At 61.3% G+C, this 21,679-nt stretch overlaps 1 protein-coding gene across 2 annotated transcripts in view; it reads right to left on the bottom strand.

Moving 5' to 3' along the window:
- Positions 1 to 9: 9 nt before the first annotated feature.
- Positions 10 to 21,679, bottom strand: part of CELSR1 (cadherin EGF LAG seven-pass G-type receptor 1) — a 151,112-nt gene continuing 129,442 nt past the window's right edge. Inside the window, exons 24-35 of one of the 2 annotated variants that reach the window (XM_029204612.1) lie at positions 20,329 to 20,529; positions 15,350 to 15,524; positions 12,333 to 12,445; positions 11,865 to 11,944; positions 10,317 to 10,443; positions 9,478 to 9,603; positions 9,013 to 9,107; positions 8,639 to 8,742; positions 8,227 to 8,376; positions 7,592 to 7,822; positions 7,073 to 7,334; positions 10 to 6,251 (exon numbers count right to left, since the gene is read on the bottom strand). In XM_029204612.1, the coding sequence (XP_029060445.1) occupies positions 6,242 to 6,251; positions 7,073 to 7,334; positions 7,592 to 7,822; positions 8,227 to 8,376; positions 8,639 to 8,742; positions 9,013 to 9,107; positions 9,478 to 9,603; positions 10,317 to 10,443; positions 11,865 to 11,944; positions 12,333 to 12,445; positions 15,350 to 15,524; positions 20,329 to 20,529 (1,674 nt within the window). In that variant the 3' untranslated portion in view covers positions 10 to 6,241. Of the gene's footprint in view, positions 6,285 to 7,072; positions 7,335 to 7,591; positions 7,823 to 8,226; positions 8,377 to 8,638; positions 8,743 to 9,012; positions 9,108 to 9,477; positions 9,604 to 10,316; positions 10,444 to 11,864; positions 11,945 to 12,332; positions 12,446 to 15,349; positions 15,525 to 20,328; positions 20,530 to 21,679 lie in introns of both variants that reach the window. The other variant, XM_029204611.1, reaches the window with a different exon arrangement.

Raw genomic sequence — 21,679 nt, forward strand, 5'->3', positions numbered from 1 at the left:
GAGCCTGTGCTCCGCAACGGGAGAGGCCACAACAGTGAGAGGCCCGCGTACCGCAAAAAAAAAAAAAGACCCAATGGCTGCCACCACATCAGGGCTAGGGTTCCAACCTGTGCCCTTCGGGACACACACACCGCAGAGCTCGTGCGCGCTCTGTGCAGCGCCGGGCGGATGAGAGCACCTGCGGAGCTGGCTTCGGCCGGGGGCATCGCGGGGCGGCCGTCGTCCTGCCGTGGGCAGTTGAAAGGCCCGTTGGGGAGCCACCGCAGGACTTGGAGGGAGGTTTGGAGACGCTCCACCAGGCCTTCCCGGGGGCGCGGTCAGCTGGGTCAGGTGGGGGTTGGCTCTTCCTGGAAGGGCACACTTCTGCGTGCCCCGGTGCCTCCAGCTTCCCTGCCTTGGCGCCGGGTTAGTGTCCTGTCCCGGCTCCCGGTGGGCCCCAGGGTCCCTGGTGCTCTGCTCAGGGGCCCAGCCACCTGCTCCGGTGCCAGGATGGACGAGCCTCAGGCTCTCCCTCTCACTGACCTCAGACTCAGCCCTTGCTTGCGCTCCAAGCCAGGCTCCTGTGGAGGCTAGAAGTGTGGCTCCCGTCTCCTGTGGGTTAGAAGGTTCTAGAGCAGAGGCAGTGTGGCATGTTCTTCCAGGTGCTATGATGATGGGGAGCAACTCGGGGGGCGTCACGTGGCCCCCCAAGGCTCAGAAGCCCCTTGTGCTGAGGGGCAGAGCTGCAGGGCCAGCCCTGGGTCAAGTCACCCGGGATGGAGCTCCTGCCCCCAGAAAGGTCACACAAGGGAGGGGCTTGAAGTGGGTGACGGGCACCTGGGCTCCAGAATGTGCAGGGCCTGCGGCCACAGTGAGGACAGGGCTTCCTTCTGGACAGGAGGGGAGGCCTGGAGAGGGTTTTGAGCAAAGGATCTCTCTGGCCTGTGTGAGGTACAGATGGCAGGGGACAGGAGAGGACCAGGTGGGCTGTGGAGGTTTGGACGAGAAGGGGGTCCAGATGCCCTTGGTTCTCTAGCGGGTCGAGATGGACCATTCTCGAGCACTGAGTGGTCGCCCTCCTGCACAGCCAGGCTCTGCCACCCGGGGCCGAGGGAGGAGGACGGGAGTCCGGGAACAGACACCACGCTTGGGACTTGCCCCGGGTCTGCACAGGGGCTGCCGCCTGCCGGGGGAACCAGCCTCAAGCCTGGCACCGCGGCCCTGCCGGCCTGGGGCAGGGGCATGCGGTGGGCTGGGCCCTACAGCTGGCTGAGTGTGACCCTGCGTCAGGGTGACCGAGAGCTGCGCCCACCGCTCCCCCCAACCCCGGCTCAGCGGTGCCCAGTCCTGGGGCGGCACAGATGCCCACTCTGCGGTGGGGGCCGGTGAGGGGCGGGGGGCTGGATCTGGGCTGTGACCCGGGAAGTGGGCAAGCCCTGTGGGGAGGAGGACGCAGCTCCGTAGGGACTGAGGGTCCCGGCCCCGCCCCGCCCCGCCCCGGGGCACTCAGCGTCCTCCCTCCAGGCAGTTCTGACCGAGCTGGAGCCCCTCCCATTCCCCTTCCTCCTGTTTCCGGGCCCCGCCCTGGCTCCCTCCTAGCCAAGGCCCCACCCAGCAGGGCGTGTCCCCAGGGTGGGGCGTGGGCTGGAGCAGACATGCAGGCACTTCCCACCCCGCCACGTGGCTTCCAAGACCATCTCCGTGATCCAGATAAAGAAATAGGCCCTGTGGGCTGGAGGTGGAGGTCTGGGCGGCTGCTCCAGCAGGGCTGGCCCAGGGAGGTGTTGCCCTGACCCAGCCGGGAGGCTGACCACAGCCCTGCAGGTGCTTTCCACGTCGTGCTGGGCAGAGGCGACCGGACTGAACAGCAGTGCCCCTGGGGACACCCAGCCCAGCATGGAAGCCGGGGCTGAGACACCGCCTTTGTTCTGCTAGCTCCCAGGGCAGTGTGGAGCCTCCCTGGACTCAGGTTTCCCGGGACCCACTGCCCTGGGTCTGGGGCTCTTGCGCGGAACCGAGGGCTGAGCTGTGTCCTGGTCTGGGGAGCCGCCACAGTGGGAGGAGGGTCGAGTGGAGGCAGTCGGCATGGACACAGGCCAGCAGAGCGGAGGCCGCCCTTCTGGCCTCTGGATGGCTCTTCCCGTCCTGCCAGCCCGACGCCAGGCCTCCAGCCAGGTCGGCCAGTGGAGGCGGGAGGAGGGAGCACAAGCCTGCCCCTGCCCCCGGGTCACCAGGCCTCACCTTGGCTGCGCCCATGGCAGCCTCCGGGCCGCAGTACCACCTTCTCTCTGGGGGCACAGCTGACCGACTCTGGGAGGCCTCTGGGCAATGCCTCAGAGACTCAGGTGTAGCTGTTGGCCAGGGCGTACCACTGGGCCTCTCCCAGACACCAGGGCTGCACTCCCAGGTGGGGAGTGCAGAGGGGCTGGGGTCGGGGTCAACCCCCGGGGCCTGTCTTCTGCCCACATTCCCGGGCTCCAGCTGCCTTGGTTGCCCACGTCCCCGAAGCCTTCGCAAGCCCCGGACCTCCCTGCACCCCCAGTGTCTACAGGGAGGGAGCCTGGAGTGAGGCTACAGCCGCGATGTGAGGGAGCGCTTACTCTTACAGCTGGGACGGGGGAGGCTTGGACGTTTTTGTGGCCTGGACGGCGTTCAGATGTTCAGTGTTCACGTCTGTGTTTCTGTCTCGATCCCGCGGGTCCTGGAGTGGCCTTGGCTAGATTGGTATGGAGTGCAATTATTTATGTCCACGGGAGGCCACCCAGGCCCAGCGGACGCACCTGCTCCCTTCAGCGGGCGGCTACTCTCCTCACATGTGTCCCCCTTAAGCAGCACTTCTGGCTTGAGATGGTGGTATTCTCTCACGTTCATGACAAGTGAATGTTAGCAGGGGAACAGGGGAGGGAGCAGAACCTGAGAGTGGCCTTTGGGGGTGGGGCGTTCATGGGTGGTTTTCCTCTTTTTTTCTCCCAGGCTTGACCCAAGGGTGGCCCCAACCTCTGGAGCTGTGTGGCCAGCACTGGGGCAAGGACTCCAAGAGAGGCCTGGGAAGGGGGAGTCCTGCGGGCTGAGGAGTGTGTGGGAGCCCCCCCCACTGTCTCCTCTTTGCTCCCGCTGATTCTCCCCAAAGGTAGCCCCAGGTGGGTGGAAGTGAGGCAGTGCAGGCAGCTAGAACCCTGGAAGAAACCTATCTTTTTGCATAGAGGAACCAAGGAAAGGGGTGCCAGGAGTAACAGCGTGTGAGGCAAATCCCAGAGAGGAGACAGCGCTGGCAGAGTGGACCCCTCGCTTTCCATATATACTGACAGGCGCTGGCTCACCCTGAGTAGGAACAGACCCAAAGCAGCATATGAAAGGCTCTTGAGAGCAGAACGGACATAAACCAGCCCAAGTCTTAGACTAACTGAGTGGCAGGTGTACAGAGTGGACCCAAAGTAGCACAGCAAAGTCACAGCCACAGAAGGAGACAGAACTTGTGGTCTGAACCTAATGGGGTTGACCGCCTTCTAAAACAAACAACTGACATCTGCCAGTGGATTTTAACAGGACCCTGAGGCTCATGATGTAACATTCAAAAATGTCAATCAAGGATTCAGTTTGAAATTAGCCAGCACACAAGGAACAAGGAAACACCAAGAGAAAACAGATTGCGGCCCCAAGATGACCCAGATGCCAAATTACCAGAGAATTTAAAGCTCCTGTTATCATCATGCTCTGTGAGGTAAACACGAAATTCACGGAAAACTCCAAGTCTTCAGTAGAGAAATAAAATTAATAAAAAGGAACCAAATGGAAATTTTAGAACTTAAAATTACAGTATTAAAAAAAAATCACTGGACAGGCTCAGTAGCAGAATGGAGATGATAGAGGAAAGCATCGGTCAACTTGAAAGCTGATCACTAGAAATGATCTAACCTGAGGAACAGAGAGAAAAAAGAGTGAAAACAGATGGACAAAGCCTCAGGAACCAGTTGTGTTCACTGGCGTCCCAGAAGGACAGGAAAGAGATTGGTGCAGGAAAAAATTTTGAAGTGCGAGGTGCAAGAGTCTGGATGAGCAGGAAATGGATAGAAGGTTCCAGAATGGCTCCTGCTCCCCCGGGGCTTGTCAGCATCCTGTACATGGTCCCTTTTCCAGGGCTGCCTTAGGAAGGGGCGGCAACAGGGATGCAGGAGTGGGGGGAAAACCGGACAGCAGAAGTACAAATTCAAAAAAATCTTAATTTATTGTAGACTCTTTCCTCATTTGTGTTGCAATTCCAGTGTTCTGAACATTAATAAATACACATTTGTTTAAAAAAGCAAAAACAAAAAACCTCCAGTGTCTAGTATCTCTCATAAAGTCTTAAGTCACAAAAATAGGTTTACATTTTTCCTGTCTTAATAAAACTGACAGTTGTTTTTTTTGGTAACAGTTCTGATCAAATGAAAAAACTAAATACATCTCAAGGGACAAAGTCCAGTTGCAGAAGAATATGGGATAATACGAAAGTGAAGTGTTCAGACTCAAAAATATTTCCACTTTTGTTTTTACTTAGAAAATGTCTCCTCAATGGTAAACATTTGAAGGTACTATTCTTTTGTATCTTGAAAAGGCCACTCCCCTGCTAAGGCACATTTATAATTCATTCAAGTGTGAGGGCTTTGGGATCTCATTTCATTTCTGTATGAAGCCTGTGGTCTTAGACCTGAGTATCAGGTATGTTTTCCTCTCAGCCATTAACAGTACTCGCATTTTCATCAAAATAATACAGTATGGACATCTTTGCATTTTACTTGATTTTCATCATATTTTATGGTTTCTCGTATTTGGAGGCAGCTGTGCTGACCGTTTATTTGGGCATCCGACTGAGGAACAAAAGAAACACTGAAATAAGACGTGTCTGAGTAATTCTGGGCCCCGTTCCACAGCCCCTCAGGCCACGCTCTGCCGACGGCCCACAGAGGGACAGTCACAGCCGGTCCTTGGTGTGAGTTTCCAAAAAACAGCTTGTAACTATTGAACAGTGTGGCTGCGGCTTTGTCCCTTCTCACAATTGGCCATTTGAAGCAAAATGAAGTAATTGGTCAGACTCTGGGGGTGAGACCCCCGCCTGCCTGGAGCTCCTCGGACTCTAAAAGAGCTAGAAAATTGGCAGGAAGGAATGTGACATCCTGGAAGACCTCATACCTCCGTCTGAATCAGGAACGTGTGAACATTTTACAGTCCCGCCGAGAACAGGAGCAGAGGAACAAAGGAATTCCCCACCTGCAGTACCGCTGACCGGGAAGGGGGCCAGGGAGGCCCCGCGGGGCTCAGAGTGGGGCCCACCCCAGCGAAGGGGGCCAGGGATGACCAGTGTGTCGGTCGCGGCCGTGTGCACCTGCATCCCACACTCAGCAGAGCTCCTGGTCCAGCCCCAGATGGCCCTGTCTCGGAGCCACGCCCGTCCAGGCAGATGGGAGCTGAGGGCAAGCATCGCAAATGCAAATGTGCTGCACATCCAGGCGGCCACGTGTGATGCCCACGGACTCCTGCCTCTGGGCTGGAAGCAGAACCGGAACCTCTGTCCAGCAGCACTCCCTACACACTACCCACCTCTGCTTTGCTGGGACACCATATGCTGGATGCGTGCCAGACTCCAGGCTGGCTGTGCAATCTTCCTGACGTCAGAAAGAGGGAGAGATCATCCCACGGATCTCCCAGTATGGACAGAGTCAGTACAAATGCGAAATATACAGAGGTTTTTGCCTTTTCAAAGTTCCATACAAATATACAGAAGTATCTACACCTTTGCAACAAAGGAAAGCGATCTGCTTTAAGACAAGGGCTGCCTTTGCAGAGGGCTGTGGAGCTGCTGGCCCTGGGCCTGCACTGCAGGGAGCTGCCTGTGGCCCTGAGTCCTGGCCAGCCGGCCCGGCGGCTCCTCTCAAGGCCAGCTCTCCTGCTGGGCCCTGTCCTGGCCAGGCCAGCGCACGGTTTTGGCTCTGTCCGCAGTCCGAGGGTTGAGCTGTGCCGGCCCGGGAGTCCACGCCTCCCGTGCCTGTGGCCTTTGGCACTTGTCATGGGTCTAAGGGGCCCTGAGCCTCCGGGGGCAGCTCAGCGCTTTGTGTCTGGACCTTCAGTCATGCCAGTCACGGGGCTACCACTGCAGCCCATGGGGCCCCCGCCACCAGGGCCTGCTTCACTGACAGGGCAGGGGACCCCCCCCCCCTCCGGGCTCAAAGGTCCAGGAGCACAACGACACAGCACAGAGGCCTGGGCAGAGGTGATGGGCTTGTCTTCACGGTTTCCTGATGGTTCAAAGTGAAGTTTCGTTACTGCCTCTGTGCGTAGGAAGAAGCCGTCAGGCAGGCGGAGGGTAGGCGAGGACGGCCCCTGCCACCCATGAAGCCAGCAGCTGGGCTGGGTCCGAGGTTGTGCAGGGGCAGACCCCCCACTCGGGGGGCATGGGGCAGAACCCCCCACTCAGGGGACGGGGTGCCCGGAGGCTCCACGGAGGGCAAGCTCATGTATGGACACAGCGACACTGGCAGGCAGGGGAGGGGACAATCAACCTGCACCCCCGACGGCCAGGGCCACCCGGAGACCCAGGCCCATCTGAGCGTCCTCCCCAAGGCTGGCCTCGGACGGCACCCGGAGCACCAAGGCTAGCAAGCCGAGTCATTCTCTAAGTTTTAGGAAGGTCGTTCTAGAAGACCCGGCTCCCATTCTCCCCACCTCCCTGGGAGGTCTGGAGCCAGATCCCAGCTCCGCGACTCTGTGGCCAGGCGCCCCCCCCCCCCCCCCCCACCCTCAGTCTCCTCAACCACAAAATGGGGCAGTAATGGCCCTGGGCCAAAGAAACTGCTCATAAAATGTCTGGTCCCACATGGTCTCGAGTCCTAGAGCTTCAGGGCTCGACGGGACACAGGGCCTTGACAGGCGTCTGCTGTACCTCTGGCCTCCTGATCCCGAGCAGAGGCCCTCTCCCGGGTGGAAGCCCACCGCAGCCCCCGGGCCTCTGCCTGGGCACGCCTCTGTGCTTGGGGCCCGTCCTCCAGACGGGGGACCACGGGGAGGTTGGCCGGGGGCCACCCCCGCCGTCCCTCCCGCCACAGCCCAGGCTACTCACTCGGAGCCGGAGCCGTGGGCCTGGGCGCTCCCGGCCCGCACGTTCATGGCCACCCCGTTGAGGTGCTCGCGTCCTGGCTCCCGGTGCAGCGTCTTGGCGGGGATGGCGCCGTCGGGGGCGCGGACGCCGTCGCTGGAGGCCAGGGAGGACGGCCGTGAGGACGCGGGGCTCTGCTCACGCTCAGCCAACTTCTCTCGCAGCCGCGACTTCAGCATCTTCTCCGTCAGTGGCGGCGGGTAGGTGACTTTGTTTTTCAAGATGCCTGGGGTGGGGGGATTGGGGGGTCGGGGGAATCGAGAAGGTCACGATCAGGCTGCCTCTGCTGGATGCAGTGGACTCGGGGAGAGACCGTCATGCAGAGCTGAGCTCTCGGCCACTCCTCTCCCCCTCGGGTCTCACCCCTGCCCCGCCGGGCGCCACCCCCGTGCCCCACGGACCCCACCCCCAAACCCCGTGCCTGGGCCTGCCTCCCCCAGGACCAGGGACTTCCCAGCTCCAGGGACAGTGGGCCCTCGGCACCTTTTCTCTGCTCGGGGGGCTGGCTGGGCGGTGCGGCCGCGGGCCTGGGGCCCCCACTCTCCCGGGCCGGGATGCGCTCGCTGCAGTGGTTGCCCTGCTCGTCCAGGTGCAGCTCCACGCTGACCTTGGTCTCCACCTTCAGGCGGGGCTGCTCGCCCGGCCCCTCACTGTCGCTCCCGGCCAGGCTCTCATCAGGCCAGCCGGCTGGGACATGGTTGGCCACAGAGTCCACTGAGGCACAAGACGTACCCTCAACATGCAGGGCGGCTGCCTGCTCGGCTCAGCGGGAGCGTGTCCCGAGCGGCGCTGACCCACGGTCCCCGACCCGCAGGCCTGGCAGGGCCGTGCCGTCCAGGTGGGGACACCGAGGCTGAGAGGGAAGGTCCTGGGATGGGATCCCAGCCTCAAGCCCCGCCCCCCCCGCCGCATCCCCACACCCAGGAGCGTCGTGCTCCCTGCAGCAGTGGGGTCAGCTTCGCGGAGTCCTGGCCGTGAGGGTCCCACAGAGACCCCCGAGACCTCACCTGTGCTCTGCGGACGGTGAGCAGGGGGCTGTCCTTCCTGCCACCGCAGCCCCGTCCCAGGGGCAGGCGGCCACGGCTGAGGGCCGCTCTGCAGCCAGTGGGCTCACTCACCTTTGGGGGTGCTGTGCACGGGGCCCTGGGCCGGGTCCCATCTGTCCTCAGCCGCGACCCCGTCGTCCTCGCTGTCGGAGGAGCGTGAGGAAGCGTAAGAGCTGCTCTGCTCATCCAGGGACAGCTCGCTGTCCGAGTCCGAGTCGTGGCCTGCAGGGCGGGCGGGAGGGACAGGGCTCAGGCGGGGGGCGGGGTGCTTCCTGCAGACTGGAGCCACCTGGGCCCGGGCACGGGAGGGCACTGGGTGCCCGCTGACCCTCCCAGTGTGCGGTGGCCACCTCTTCAAGGCTGTACGTTCTGCGGTGACCGAGGGGCCCACGGGGCAGCCGAGAGCCAGCAGGAAGCTCTCGCCACGACCCCCGGGAAGGAGACGCGCAGGCTGATGGGAGACCGCGCCCCAGGGGACACGTACCGTGGGGCTTCTTGGTGCTCCTGGGTACAAAGGACGCGTCTGGCTCCCCATGGCCACCCCGCACCGGCCCAGAGGACACGCTGAGCTTCTGGCCTCCTTTGTCCCTGGAGAGAGTAGAGGTGGGTGGGCTCAGCATTGTTGCTCTGGGGGACGCATGACCAGCCCCCCGCCATCACCCAGCGCCTTCTGCGTGTGCCAGGGCAGCCACACCGGGCTCTGGAAGGTTCTCTGCCACGAGACTCCCAGAGCACACGGGTAAACACACGTGGACTCAAACAGCAGGGCACATAGCTCGGGGCGGAGGCGGCAAAGCCCACGTTTGCTCAGAGAGCTTCCCCCCAACGGCCACAGCAGGGGCGCCAGCCCGGCCTGACCTGATGGTGCTCTCCAGCGAGGCGGTGGACTCGCCCAGGGCTGTGCGGAACACGTCGGGCTCCTCGCCGTACGTGTTGTTGCAGTTGAGGGAGCGCTGGGGGAAGGGGGCTGGTTATCGGCCGAGCAGAGGCCACCAGGGCGCAGAGGGTGGCTCGGTCCCCACCACAAGCCCCCGTGCAGCACCCTGACCGTGCCCCTGCCGGGAACGGCACAGCGGCCCGGTGGCAGCTCCCACTGGTGCTGCTTCTAGACAGAATCCCCGCTGGCCGCGGGGGGGTGGGGAAGAGAGGCTGTGAGCGGGACAGACCCCACCCCGTCAGCTCGGCTCCCTCCCGGGGCTGCAGGGAAGGCTGGATGCCACGCTCCGGGGACAGATCTGTGATGCCCCCTTTTGTGGGGGACGCGAGACCAAGGGGCTGTGTCTGATGCTGGTCCAGGCCCTGGCGTCCCCGGGAGCCTCCTACCGTCAGCAGGGTGGCCCTCGTGGTGGCTGAGTCGTCTGGGTACGGCTTCTTCCCGGCGAGCACACCCTTCAGGTGTTTCCGGACCTCTCTGTTGAACACGCAGTGGAGCAAGAGGACGGCGAGGCCCTGCAGAGGAGGGGGCAGGTCAGCGCCGGGCTTGGCCCCCGTAGAGAAGCCAGGGCCCTGCCGCTGCCTCACCGCCCACCTGCCTGCCCGGAGGACGCACGGAGCATAGCTCAGCCACGTGGAGCTGACGGTGCCCAGGGCCGCCGCGGCCGCAGACGCCCACCATGGCCCACACCCGGCCTCCCTGCCCCGGGGGCTTCCAATTTCTCCAGGTCGGGGGCCTGGTCAGGGCAGCCCGCACGCCCGGTGCCTGGAGGACCCCCTCCCAGGCCCCAGCCCCCGGGCCATCTGGGTCCCCAAAGTTGCATCATTAATCAGGGTCCACGGTGTGGACAGTAAGTGGCCAGCACCCTCCTGGGGACACAGTGGGCTTTATGCTGGCCGGGGAGGGGTGAGCAGAGAATACGTCCTGACACACACAGGAGGCCATGGAATGGGGGTCCCTGGGAGGGCTCGGGTCAGAGCTGCCTTTGGAGCAACAGGCGCCTTTTTTCGGTGGCAGGACCACGAGGCTTCACCATAACCCCTAACAAACTGCGCCGACACCGGAAGGACAGCCACGGTGCAGCCCCGTGCGTCCAGAGAGCTCTCAGAACACAGCCCGGACGCCAGGTCAAGGATCTCCCCGGGGACCCTCTCGGGGCCACTCGGGGTTGGAGCATTTCAGACAGGTGACCCCTGGGCCCCGCCAGGTCGCTCTGACAACCGCCCACCTGTAAGCAGCCGAAGACGGCAAAGAGGTAGCGGAAGGTGAGCGCGTCGCTGTTCACGGCCAGCAGCCCCAGAAGCCAGGTGGCGCTAATGAGCAGCAGCAGGAAGAAGGCCGTCCTCACAAGGGAGCTGCGGGGGCGGGACAGGGGCGCGGCTGCAGCGTCCATCCCCCACCCTCTTTCCTTCCCACACCCTTCCGAAGCATCTACCATGAGGGAGGCACTGGCTCACACAGGAGAAAAGACAACTTAGTGGGGAGCAGTTAAAAAGCAAACAGGTAAATAGGAAACTAGGAGCCAAGGCTGGTACACGGGCTGCACCCACAGCGACTCCGGGAGGCCTGGTGCACGGCCCGGAAGGTACGTGGACCCGGAGGAGGTGCGTGGCGAGAAGGTGTCAGGCCCGCCGTGCAGGCTCCTGGAAGCAAGGGCTTCCTGCTCTCTGCCTCGGTCTCCGCAGCCGAAGGGGAACGGACGGTGACGTGCATCCCTGGTGGGGTCGTGGGGTGCTGGAGGGAACTGCGTGTGCTAACGTGAGGCAAGGGCTGGGAAAGGTAGGTCTGGGGCGGGGAGGAAGCGGAGGACGGTGGAGCAGCCTGGACCCCGACCCCGCGTCCCCTGCCCGCGGTCTCTGCTCCTCCGTGGCCTTTTCAGACTCTGCTCTCCCGTGGGCCGGGTGGACCGGCACCTTCTGCGACCCCTCAGCCCCTCCTCACACATCCTCCCTTCCCTGGCCCCCCAGCGCGGGCCACCCAGCCCGGTGGACACCCTGGTCCTCCCCTCCCCTGACCCTCTCGTGGCTCCTGGACTCGTGCTGAGCTCTCCCGAAGCTGCCCTGCCTGCCTCCCGCAAGGCTTTTCTGTGGGTCCCCTGCTCTCTCCCAACCTGAAAACATGGGAGGCTCCCTCTCCGTTGGGCCCCATTTTCCTGCGCTGCACCCTCTCGCTGGGCGAGCTCCTCCACTCCTGTGGTGCCAGCATCACTGTCACCACCAACCCAGAAAGTTCCATCCCCCCACCCCCACCCTGTCTGACTCCAGGGAGTGTCCAGGCACCCTGGCACCTCCCCCCACCCGGCTGTCACCATCCCCCTCCTCCTGCCGGTCCAGGCGAGGACACCCAGGCGTCACTGCTACCCCCTCTCCCCTCAGTGACTCCGCCACAAACCCCGTGGGCCCTACATCCTAAACATCTCTCCCTCCCTGGTCCAGGCTGCCACCCCGGCCGGCCACCTGCCCCAGTCCCCCTGTGGTCAGCCTCTCTCGCTTTCCTCCACGATGTCCAGCTCTCCCCCGAGAGATCCAGACTCCGCTCGGCACAGCCCAGACACGTCCAGGCACGGCTGGCCTCTCCCCACTGCGGCCTGTTGATTCCCCACTGACGTGGCTGCCATGACGCCCTGGACCGGCCCGGAAAGCCAGCAGCTGACCGGCTCGGTGACGGGCACTTTCATGGGGCTCTGCCTGGTGTGTAAACCAGACAGGCAGGGGTCTCGGGTGGGGCTGGCTCCACGTCAGGTCCCACCCACTGGCCGGGTTTAGCAACAACTTACACGACCCGTTTTCTCTCATAATAATGGCGCTTCCTTTGGCAGGAAACCTTTGCAGACAGGACAAAAATGACTGTGTTGACCTGAAAACAAACCAAACAGAGAAACCCGAAGTCCAGTGGCCGCTCCACTGTACTGTCACTAGAGACCTTCAAAAGCCAAAGGCTTCTGAGGGTCTTCAGCCCACATCTCGGGAGGTGCCCCCAGGATGAGGCCTCAGAGCCCAGGAGCCCGCTGGAGGTGGATGCTGACCAGCGTCACAGTGGACGCGGACCTGGACCAAATCCCAGCATCCACGGGTCTGAGGACAAGGCTTTATCACCATGAGGTCAGCCCTTCCTGTCCGCCCAGATGCTCAGCGGAGCTGGTAACCCATCGGCCCCAAACACCCTTCAGGCCAGCGTACCCAAGGGGCACCCGGCCTCCCACGTCCCTGATAATCAGCGGTTCTGAGAAACCCCCAGCACTCACGACTATCACGGTTCCGATGGGCCCCGCAAAGCTCCAGATCAGGGTGTCACGAAGGGACAGCCAGCAGAAGTCCGGGTTTCCGTAGCCCTGGGGGTCCAGGCCCACCGCAAGTCCTGGACAACAGGGAGGAGAAGAGTGAGGGCCACCCCGATGGGGGGGTGGCTACAGCGGGGTGTTCCCAGACCCCAGGCAGGACCCGGGGCCCCCGGCATCGCGCTCAGAGGGAAGGGCGGGGAACCCGAGATAAACAGCCGGGAAATGACAAAGGCCCAGGTCCCCTCCCAGCAAAGGCCCTCTCAGTGCTGGTCACAGGCCCACCATGGCCACGACCTGCTCGCGGATTCACCCCAGAGGTGGGGAGCCCACCTGGGCCGGGGCTGCTGACGGAGGTGGGAGAGAGACAGAAGACGGAGGTGATGGGACCCGCCAGGACCAGCCACAAAACACGATGGGGATGCCCTGCTGGCTGGGCCACATAGAAGCCAGGACACAGCCATGGCCCACAGGTGCAAGGACCTGAGGGCAGGCACATGCCACACATGCCACACGCATGTGCGTGCACAGGGCACACACGCCACACACACACATATGCACACACCCCAGGAACAGCTCACCACTCCAAGGTGCTAGGCAAATGAGGAGTTTCCTATGTTATCTAAGCCACAGCCATGGTTTCTAACCATGTCACAAGCTAGAGCAGGATGTGCCCTTACAGAACCGTCAAGGTGAAGTCTGGAGTGGCTTCTCCAACACAGACCTTGCTTAGGACAAAGGAGCAGCCTGCTCCGCGCCGTGGCCTCTCCGGACCTGGCCCGGACTGTTCCACAGGCCACACTCCCTTGCTCAAGCCCTAAAAGATCCCCACCGACTGCTCAAAACCCTGCAATGGCTTCCCACTACCCTCAGGAGATGGACACGGGTATTTCCGCAGCCTTCTAGGCCCTTCGTGGCGTGGCCTCGGCCACACTCCAGACCACGTGGCACGCCCCCACTCTGCCCCAGCCCAGCCTCAGGTCAGTCCCCAACCAGCCTTCCTCCACTCAGGTCTTGCACATGTGGGGCTCTTAAGGCACACCCCACAGCACAGCAGCCTGGTTCCTGCGAGCCCTCCAGTGTAAAGAGTGCTTCCTCCAGGAAGCCTTCCTGGCCTGCCCCCCACACCCCCAGATGAGAGCAGGTCTCCCCCGCCCCACTGGCTCTGAGCCCACCCCTCAGTGCAGGGTCTGTGGATGAGCCTAGAGTTACGTTCACCATCACTTAATGCCCGTCTTCCCTGGAGGGACGACTCCCGGAAGACACAGGCTTTGCCGTTCTCACTCATGCTCTGATCCTGGGCCTAGAACGGAGCCCGGCACAGAAGAGGCCCGCCCTGAATGAACGAATGAAGGAGCGTGCGAATGCTCCCACGTCCTTGGGCAACTGAGACTTGGTGGGGGTTAAGGAAAGCACATGGGGAGGTGGCCTCAGGCCCCCATCCCCCGTGCCCCCTGGATCCCAAAGGCCCGGCTGGGTCAGGCCCCACATCTGAGACAAGGGCTGTCCCCACGCAGGGTCCCATGGAGACGCTCTGCTCCATCCAGCCCCGTCGGGAGGGGCTGCCCGAGGTGACCACACAGGTGGAGATGGAACGGGGTACAGTATAGACCAGGGACCACACTCTGAGTTTACTGGGGCACAGAAAAGCAGACAGCAAACTTTAACTCTTCCTTTTGTAAAATAAGCAAATTGGCAAATGATCCTGATCTGACTTCCTCGTTTCTCTTCATAGAATTTGATGTAAATAAAATCCGATGTCCTGGTTTCTGAGATTAACTTGCTCATTAAAAAAAAAAAATAACCAAATAACAATAGAGGCTCTGGGCAGACTGAAGATGAAATTAAAGATGAGTGTCCTGGGTGTCCAAGCACGACCAGGTCCTTGCTTCAGGGGGTTAGTAGATGGGCACTGGGGGGACCCCCGAAACCAGCTGCTCCCAGCCCTCATTCTTCCTGGTCTTTGGGGCTCAGAAACCACCTGAATTAGCACCTTTCTCACAAGCTGACCGGAAACAGCAATGGAAACACGCGATGTAGTGTGTCTTTTGTGTTCAGTCTTTGGGTCGAGAGGAGGTGGCTGCCGGTGAGGGAGGCTCCCACTGCCCCCCCCCAGCAGCCCTGGATGGAGGTGACAACGGTCATTCAGGGCCCCTTGGAGCCCAGGGAGAGGAGTCACAACGGGACAGCCCGGTGCCCAGACTGTCTGGGTGGGAGCAGAGTGGCTTCAGGAGACCAGTTGGTGATGCTACCATGGAAACCAGGGTGGCTGCTGGGCAGAGCCCTGGGGCAGCACTGCCTCTAGCCTCGGACTTCACGTCTGGATCCCTGGAACCCAGGGACTGCTGAGGAGAGGGTGCCGCTCGCCCTTTGTGAATGCAAGAGGGGATCTTCCCCCACAGGAAGCAAATCTGACCTCATATTTAGTGAAAAGTGTGCTGAGAAGTGCTGCTGTCTGTTCATTCATTAACTCATTCTTTCATCCATCGATCCATCCACCCACCCAGCTACCCACCCATCCACCATCCGTCCATTCATCCATCTACCATCCATCCATTTATCCCTCCGTCCAACCATCTACCTACCTACCCACCTGTCCACCCACCCATCCACCCATCTCTGCATCCATCCACTCACCTATCCATCATTCAGCCATCTATCCACAAAGCGGGCAGACAAGAGTGTTTGTCTGTTAGATGCCACAGGCAAACCCTGAGCAGGCCTGGGCCCAGGTCTCAAGGAGCTCACACCTGACAGGAGACGCATCCCTCACTGATGACACCCGTGCGAGCAGATGTGGGTGCAGGTGCCCCTCCTCTGCCGAGTGCCCAAGAGGAGGCCAGAGAGCTCCCCCACCTGCACCCGGGGGCGCTGGTCTATCTGATGTGGCTTTCTGCACCAGCAGTGCCATGCGGGTCCTCCGAGTGGTGGTCGGTCGGTCCCCAGCCCGGGCGCCCTGGCGGGGCTGCTCTGTGTATCCTCACCTGTGACAACGGCCGGGATGCCCCAGCCCACGGCGCAGTAGAGCCTCATGGGCCCGGCGTCGATGTTGCGCACCTCGGTCAGCATGCGGTAGATGTGCAGGCTCTCCACGAAGGTCCAGGCGAAGGTGCTCATGTACATGTAGTGCAGGAGAATGGCAATCACCGTGCACAGGAACTGCGGGGAGAGGCAGCCGCTCAGCGCAGCCCGCCGGCCCACGGGCCCTGCACCGCGGACTGAGGGCCAGCTGGCATGGAGATAGGGGTGGGGGAGACACCCAGTTGGGCCACTTTGCGAACGTGAGGGCACGCAGGTCTGAAAAAGGACATCGAGTCCGTTGTTTTTCCCTATTTGATTCAACCAGGAGCGGCTGAGTGTCAACAGTCCCAAGCGTCCCAGGCTCCTGACGTGGAACAGAGGACACGGAGTGAGGCACCTGGGGGCCCTGGGGACCCCCCAACCTGGACTGGCGCCAGGCGTGAGCATAACCGAGGGCCGACAGGCTGGCCGAGCCTCTCGTGTTTTCACTAGAGGCCAGAAATTTGTATCTTCAGGTCACGGCTCCGAAGTCTTAAATGTTGGCATTTCATTTAAAGTTGGGAAAAGAATATCATGGAGGCAGGCTGCTCAGGCTGTGGCCCCAGACCGTGACCGTGGCCTTCACCCACCACCCCAGCCCTCGTGCGGGTCTCCGAGGTCCAGTGGATGCGGCCAGCGGGAGGGAGGAGCCTCGGGCCTCGTGACCTCGCCCTCATATGAAAACAAGGTCATCGCACCTGCGCTGATTTAACGGAGCCTCTACCTTCCGCGGAAGAAAACAGGGATGAGAGCGTTTGTTCTGTTTCTGTCCCCGTGGGTCTGTGTGTCTGGCCAGTGGCTGAGTGCCAGGGAGTGAAAGTCAACCTCCACAGGGCAGTTGAGGGTCAGCTTCCCGGCCTCTGGGGGCCTTGGTGACCCAGCCCTGAGTCCCTGGACACCGAAGGTGGTGCGAGAACATGAGGAAGGTGGTGGTGGAGGGCTGGGGACACTGTGGGACCCTGGGCTTCCAGCCTGAGGCCGTCAGTGCAAATCCAGTCCCAAGTGCTCCGGGATGGAACTTCAAGACCTCCACCTTGGCCCAGAGCAGCCTCACCGGGTCCTCCTGAGAGGGGCTGGCTGCCCGTCCAGGATTCCCGAGGTCCACCTGCTAGGAGATGCGGGCAGGATCCCCTCCAGGTCCCAGGAAGCTGGACTGGCAGGGGAGGAGAGAGAGGACATGGGGAGGGGGGAGGAGAAAGCCCCTGGCCACGCCCACGGCGGGGCCACACCCTGAAACATCCTGTCCAATCCTGGCTGCTATCGTGGCAGCCCGACCTCCCGGGCTCTCAGTGCCTGAGCCGACACCCACACCCCAACAGACAGGAGCGTAGGAGACAGAGGGCCACCACCTGACTCGTGCAGAGGCCTCCGCTCAGTCCCAGGGCAGCGCACCCGCGGGAGCGCCCCAGAGCCCAGGCTTGCTGGGAACACAAGTGCCACCTACGGCTAAGACCACCTTGACGGGCCGAGTTCTCTCCAGAAACAAAGCCCCGGAGATGCGGGAGGGAACCATGTTAGCATTAATATTTGCCCAATACAGCACAAAGCAGGAACTGAAGCAGACGTGCCCTCTGCCTCAGATGCTGGACAGGAAACGGGGGTCCGCACTTAGCAACGGGCAAAGCGGTCAGCCTGGCCGCGGAGGGGGAGCCTGGGGCTGGGGTACCCCACGCCAAGCCCCAGCCGCCCCTGTGCAAAGCACCGTTGGCTCAGCAGAAGGAAGAAGGGTGAGGAGGCTGGCGTGTTGCCTTAAATAATGTGAAAAGTAAACCCACAAAACCACCTTTGGAAAAAAAAAAAGTGTCGGAAATTGACGTTCTAAAATGTAATGGGGCCGTACATGCAGAGACTTCGGCACCGAAGGTACCACCTTTTCCAGAAACAGAACAAACGCTAAGGCACAATAAATCATTTCAACCTGCCAGTGATCTGGGAGATGAAAAACCTCACCCAGAGATGGGATTGTGAGTTTACAGAGCACCCATCAAAACCAGGCGCGGTGCCAAAGCCCCAGAATTATGTGCAAGGCATTCCTCCTCCCTCTCTTTTCCTGCTCACCAGCGCGTGGAGGCTGCAAAGCTCTCCTTGCAGGCGGCCGATGAGTCAGTGCTTGAAACCAGTGAGTGACTGCCTCTGCGCATTTGTCACGCGGCATTTAGTTGCAAGGAGTGGCCTGTCACCGGCTCTCCGTCCCTCTGTTCAGACCACTCAGAGGCACCCTGAAGGGTTCTGCACTGAGTCACACAGCCCCTACCCCCCAGGACATGCAGGCAGGGGAGGGGCGCTGAGCCCGGCGGGTGCAGAGGGGCGGCCCAGCCTCTCCAGCGCCCCGCCTGCCCTCGGAGCCCGACAATCGCTCACGGTCCGTCCCCCGGGCCAGGACCGGGGCTCCCCGTGTCCACACTGCTGAGCCTCCAAGGTCATCACGCAAACCTCTCAAGGCTGTCTGCCTGGATGCCCCGCCTCTCTCCCTAGCGCCAGCCTCCGGAGGGGGCCCCTGCCTGCACTAACCGAGGAGGGAGAGCTCCAGGCTGCAAGGGGCCCTGGCCGGCGAGCCAGAAATGCCATCCGTGTCTCTACTCCACGCGTCCCTCTCCGGCTGTCCATTCCCACAGACACGCGTCCTCTTCACGTGCGGGCAGCCTCCCCAGCTCAGCTCTGCACTCGCCTCAGCCCGCAGGGGATGGGTGTGTCCAGCCTCACCCAGACCTGCCACTCTTGTCTGCTTCCACCTCTCCTGGCGGCCCCCCTCCTGGAGACTCGTGGCTTCACGTCCCCCTCCTTCCCCTCCCTCCGCGCCCACCTGGTCCCGACTCCTGTCCTTCTCCTCCTGCCGCTGTCCTGGCCTCGCTCCACCCACCAGACCTAGAAAGACGCCATCCTGGCTGCCTCTCTGACCTCCAATCTCTGCCCTTCCGACCCATCTTCCCTGTCGCCAGGGTCCTCTTCCTAAAATGCAGACCCTGTCACGGCTCTCCATGGAACAACGCTGCCTGCAAAACACAGATGGCGCTGCTTGGCCAGCCGTCAAGCTCTGGATGACCAGACCCCCGACCTGTCCCCTTCCGATCCCGGCTCCTCCCGCTGGACGGTGAATGGCCGGTCCTGCTCAGCCCTTCTCTGGCCAGGCACAGCTCCCCCACCAGCCACCAGGGGGCCATTCTGGTACCTGACACCCCTGTACCACCATCCGAGTCTGCGTCTGGGCAGAGATGAGAGTGCTTCTAGGGTCTGGGTCTTTGGTAGATTTAATACAGTGACGATCAATAGTCCTCACCGCGTGAGGAATGAAGAAATGTCAGCTAACAGCACGCGGCAGCTGGAACAGTCCACTGAGAAAGTAAGGGCACACCCCTCACCGTGGAGAGATCAGCATTAGGTGAGAGTAGTAACCTGGGAACTTCCTGGAGTCACTACATATGCACATGTGATGTGGTCAGCTGGCCTCACATCTCCCCAGGGCCGTCAGGGTCACCATCTAGCGATGAACAACGAACTCACACACACACAGTGAACTGTCTGCCCTGGGCCAGGTCACTCAGTCTTGCTGGCCCCGGGTTCCTCACCTGTGAGCAGGGATGCTGCCACCTCCCGGGGCCCCAGGGATGTTTTAACGAGCCAGAAGGTGCATGTAAAGCCTTGTGCACAGAGCCTATACTGCCCTCACCCCCATCAACGCGCTGTGACCCTTGTATTCTGAAAACCCCTTTTGTAAAAATGAAAAACCACTTGCAACCAGCTGGGGACCAAGCCACAAACCTCCCTCCTTCCTCCTGCTTTTCTCTCCCCAGTGATCTTGGCCGTGCCGCCGTCTCCCCCTCCAGGGCCGATCCCTGTCCCACCCCCCCGGGGACCTCGCCCCAGCCACCAGCCACCCCTTCTCCCTCCTCCCCCCTCCCCCTGGAATCACTAGGGCTCAGATCTCTCCCATCCTACAGGCGCCTCCGGCTTAACCCTAGCCCCACCCCACCCCCGCTCTGGCTTCAACCAGAGCCTCATCCCCTCCTCCTTCAAAGCCAAACTACTTCAGCCTCTGGGGGTCTCTGCTGCAGTCGTTTCCAGCCACTCCTTCGTAAGTTACATTTTAAACACACGGTGGCTGGTGGGCAGGAACGCAATTGATGATATACATCGATCTCCTCTGATAGCCGCGCACCTTGCTAAACTCTTTAATTATTTCTTGTAACGCGTCTGTAGATTGGTTCGGATTTTTTCTGTGAGGTCATCGTATCGGCTATATAATCTAATCACCTAACGATAACTTCCAGAAGCCTGTATAACACCCCACGAGCCCACGTGATACCCCAGGAGCCCACGTGCCCTGGGATGGCTTGAGCAAAAGACACTCCGTATGTAACCCCATCCTCTCCTCCACGAGTCTCAAGCTCCCTTCTCTCGTCAACCCTGCCGACCCGCGGCCACCAACACGTCCCTGAGTTCTGGGCCTGTCCTAGACTTCTCTCTCCCCCTCTGGGGAAACACCTGGGCTTTCACAGAAAACGTGGCCATGACTCCCCAGCAAGTGCAGGCCTGGGAGACGCTGCGCGACAGGGGCAGCTTCAGGCTCAAGTGACAGCTCCCAGGACTCTTGGGTTTCACAAATGTAATTTCTGATGAAATCGCTAGCGCCTGGGTCAGGAAAGTAAGAGTTGAGGCGTATGGAGCCCCCGGCTCCCGAGGATGCCCTTGGAGGGAGATTCCCACCAGGCACAAAGCAGTGAGCCCACAGGCTTGGCCTGGGTTCCCAACTTCCCACCCGACTCCCAGCTGCACCCGCCGGACGGAACCAGCAACAGACACTCCGCCCGGACGACTCCTCCGGCCTCGGCGGAAGGTCGGACAGCGTGTGCGCCCACGGGGCCACACGGGCGGCCGTGGAGGGAGGGGAGGGGCCGGGACTCACCGGGTTTTCTGTCTGGGCGATCCCGATGACGAAGACCAGCTGGGAGAAGAAGAGCGCCCCGATGAGGTTCTTGTGGATGCCGTGCAGGTTGGAGCGGAGCGTCTGCACCAGCGCCAGGAGCACGAAGGCCGCCAGCAGGGCGGCCAGCGACAAGGACACGGCGGCGTAGGTGACGATCTTCAGGGGCAGGACCTCTCCGTGCTGCGGGCGGGTTGGTTAGAGGCGGGAGAACACGTAAGGGCCACGGCTCGGATGGAGCTTTTGCACAATCAAGACATTAACATATTATTACTGCGGGCAGAAACCTGCGTGACTACAACGTGGCTCTCAGGGGGGTGCAAAAACCGAGAGCAAAAACCAAGTGAACGGTTTCGGGTGATAAAGTTCTGGGGAGGTCGGTGGTGACGGCTGCAAACACCGTGGACGTACCACAATGCCCCTGACCTGTACACTGAAACACGGCTGAGATGGTGACTTTTCTGTTACGTGTATTTTGCCACAAGAAAAAAAAAACTGAAAAACAAAAAACCTCACGCCTAACTCCTGCTGTCCGGCAGGTGTGGGGCCTGTCCACCCAAATTCTGAGCAGAGAGACCTTCAAACAGAGCCTCAGTTCACACAAAAGGCAGAGATGCCACAGCTGCAGGAAACCACAGCTGTCTCCTGTGCTTTTTTTTGCAAAATAGGACACTCGTCCAGGACCTGGCACCCGACGGAGGTTCGGCATTTGGGGAGCAGGCAGCTCCAGTTCTCTGGTAACTTCCAGAAAGCACCGTTCTGAACTTGCACAGAGCTGTGAGCCGGGGCTGCCCGGGGAACTCGGGGAGCCAGGCCTGAGTGGGATGGGTGGGGGGACTGAGTGCTCAGGGATCTCAGAGAGGCTGGGAGCTGCAGCCGCACTTACTCCCCGAGGCTGGGGCGCTATTTAGAGGCCTCTGGTTTTGAGGCCCCTGGGGCGTGGGAGCCCTGATTCCTGCTCTGGTTTAATTTCTTCTACCTGAACTTCTGCTTCCTTTGCCTGAGAGTCCCCTCCTGGTGCTGCCCAGCTTCCTGGCCATGAGAGGACCCCCAAATCCGCCCCTCCACTGACAAAGACCACTAATAATTAACCCGTTCAGGCTGGGACCTGGAGCCCCTGCCCAAGGGAGCTTTCTGTCTTGGGCTCCCAGCACACTCTCGGCTCTTGTCACCCTGACACCCATCAGCAACAACTTGTGGCTGACTCACCCTCCCAAGAATGTGACAGAAACTTGGGCCACTGCATACCGGGAAGTCCTGGGAGGGATGATGGTGTGGCCGCCCGGGACACATCCCAGCCTGAAAACAGGGTGAGGTCTCCCAGGCCTCGGTG

Source organism: Monodon monoceros, unplaced genomic scaffold, assembly GCF_005190385.1.
Source record: "Monodon monoceros isolate NGI ecotype Baffin Bay Population unplaced genomic scaffold, NGI_Narwhal_1 Super_Scaffold_6, whole genome shotgun sequence".
NCBI classification, from domain to species: Eukaryota; Metazoa; Chordata; class Mammalia; order Artiodactyla; family Monodontidae; genus Monodon; species Monodon monoceros.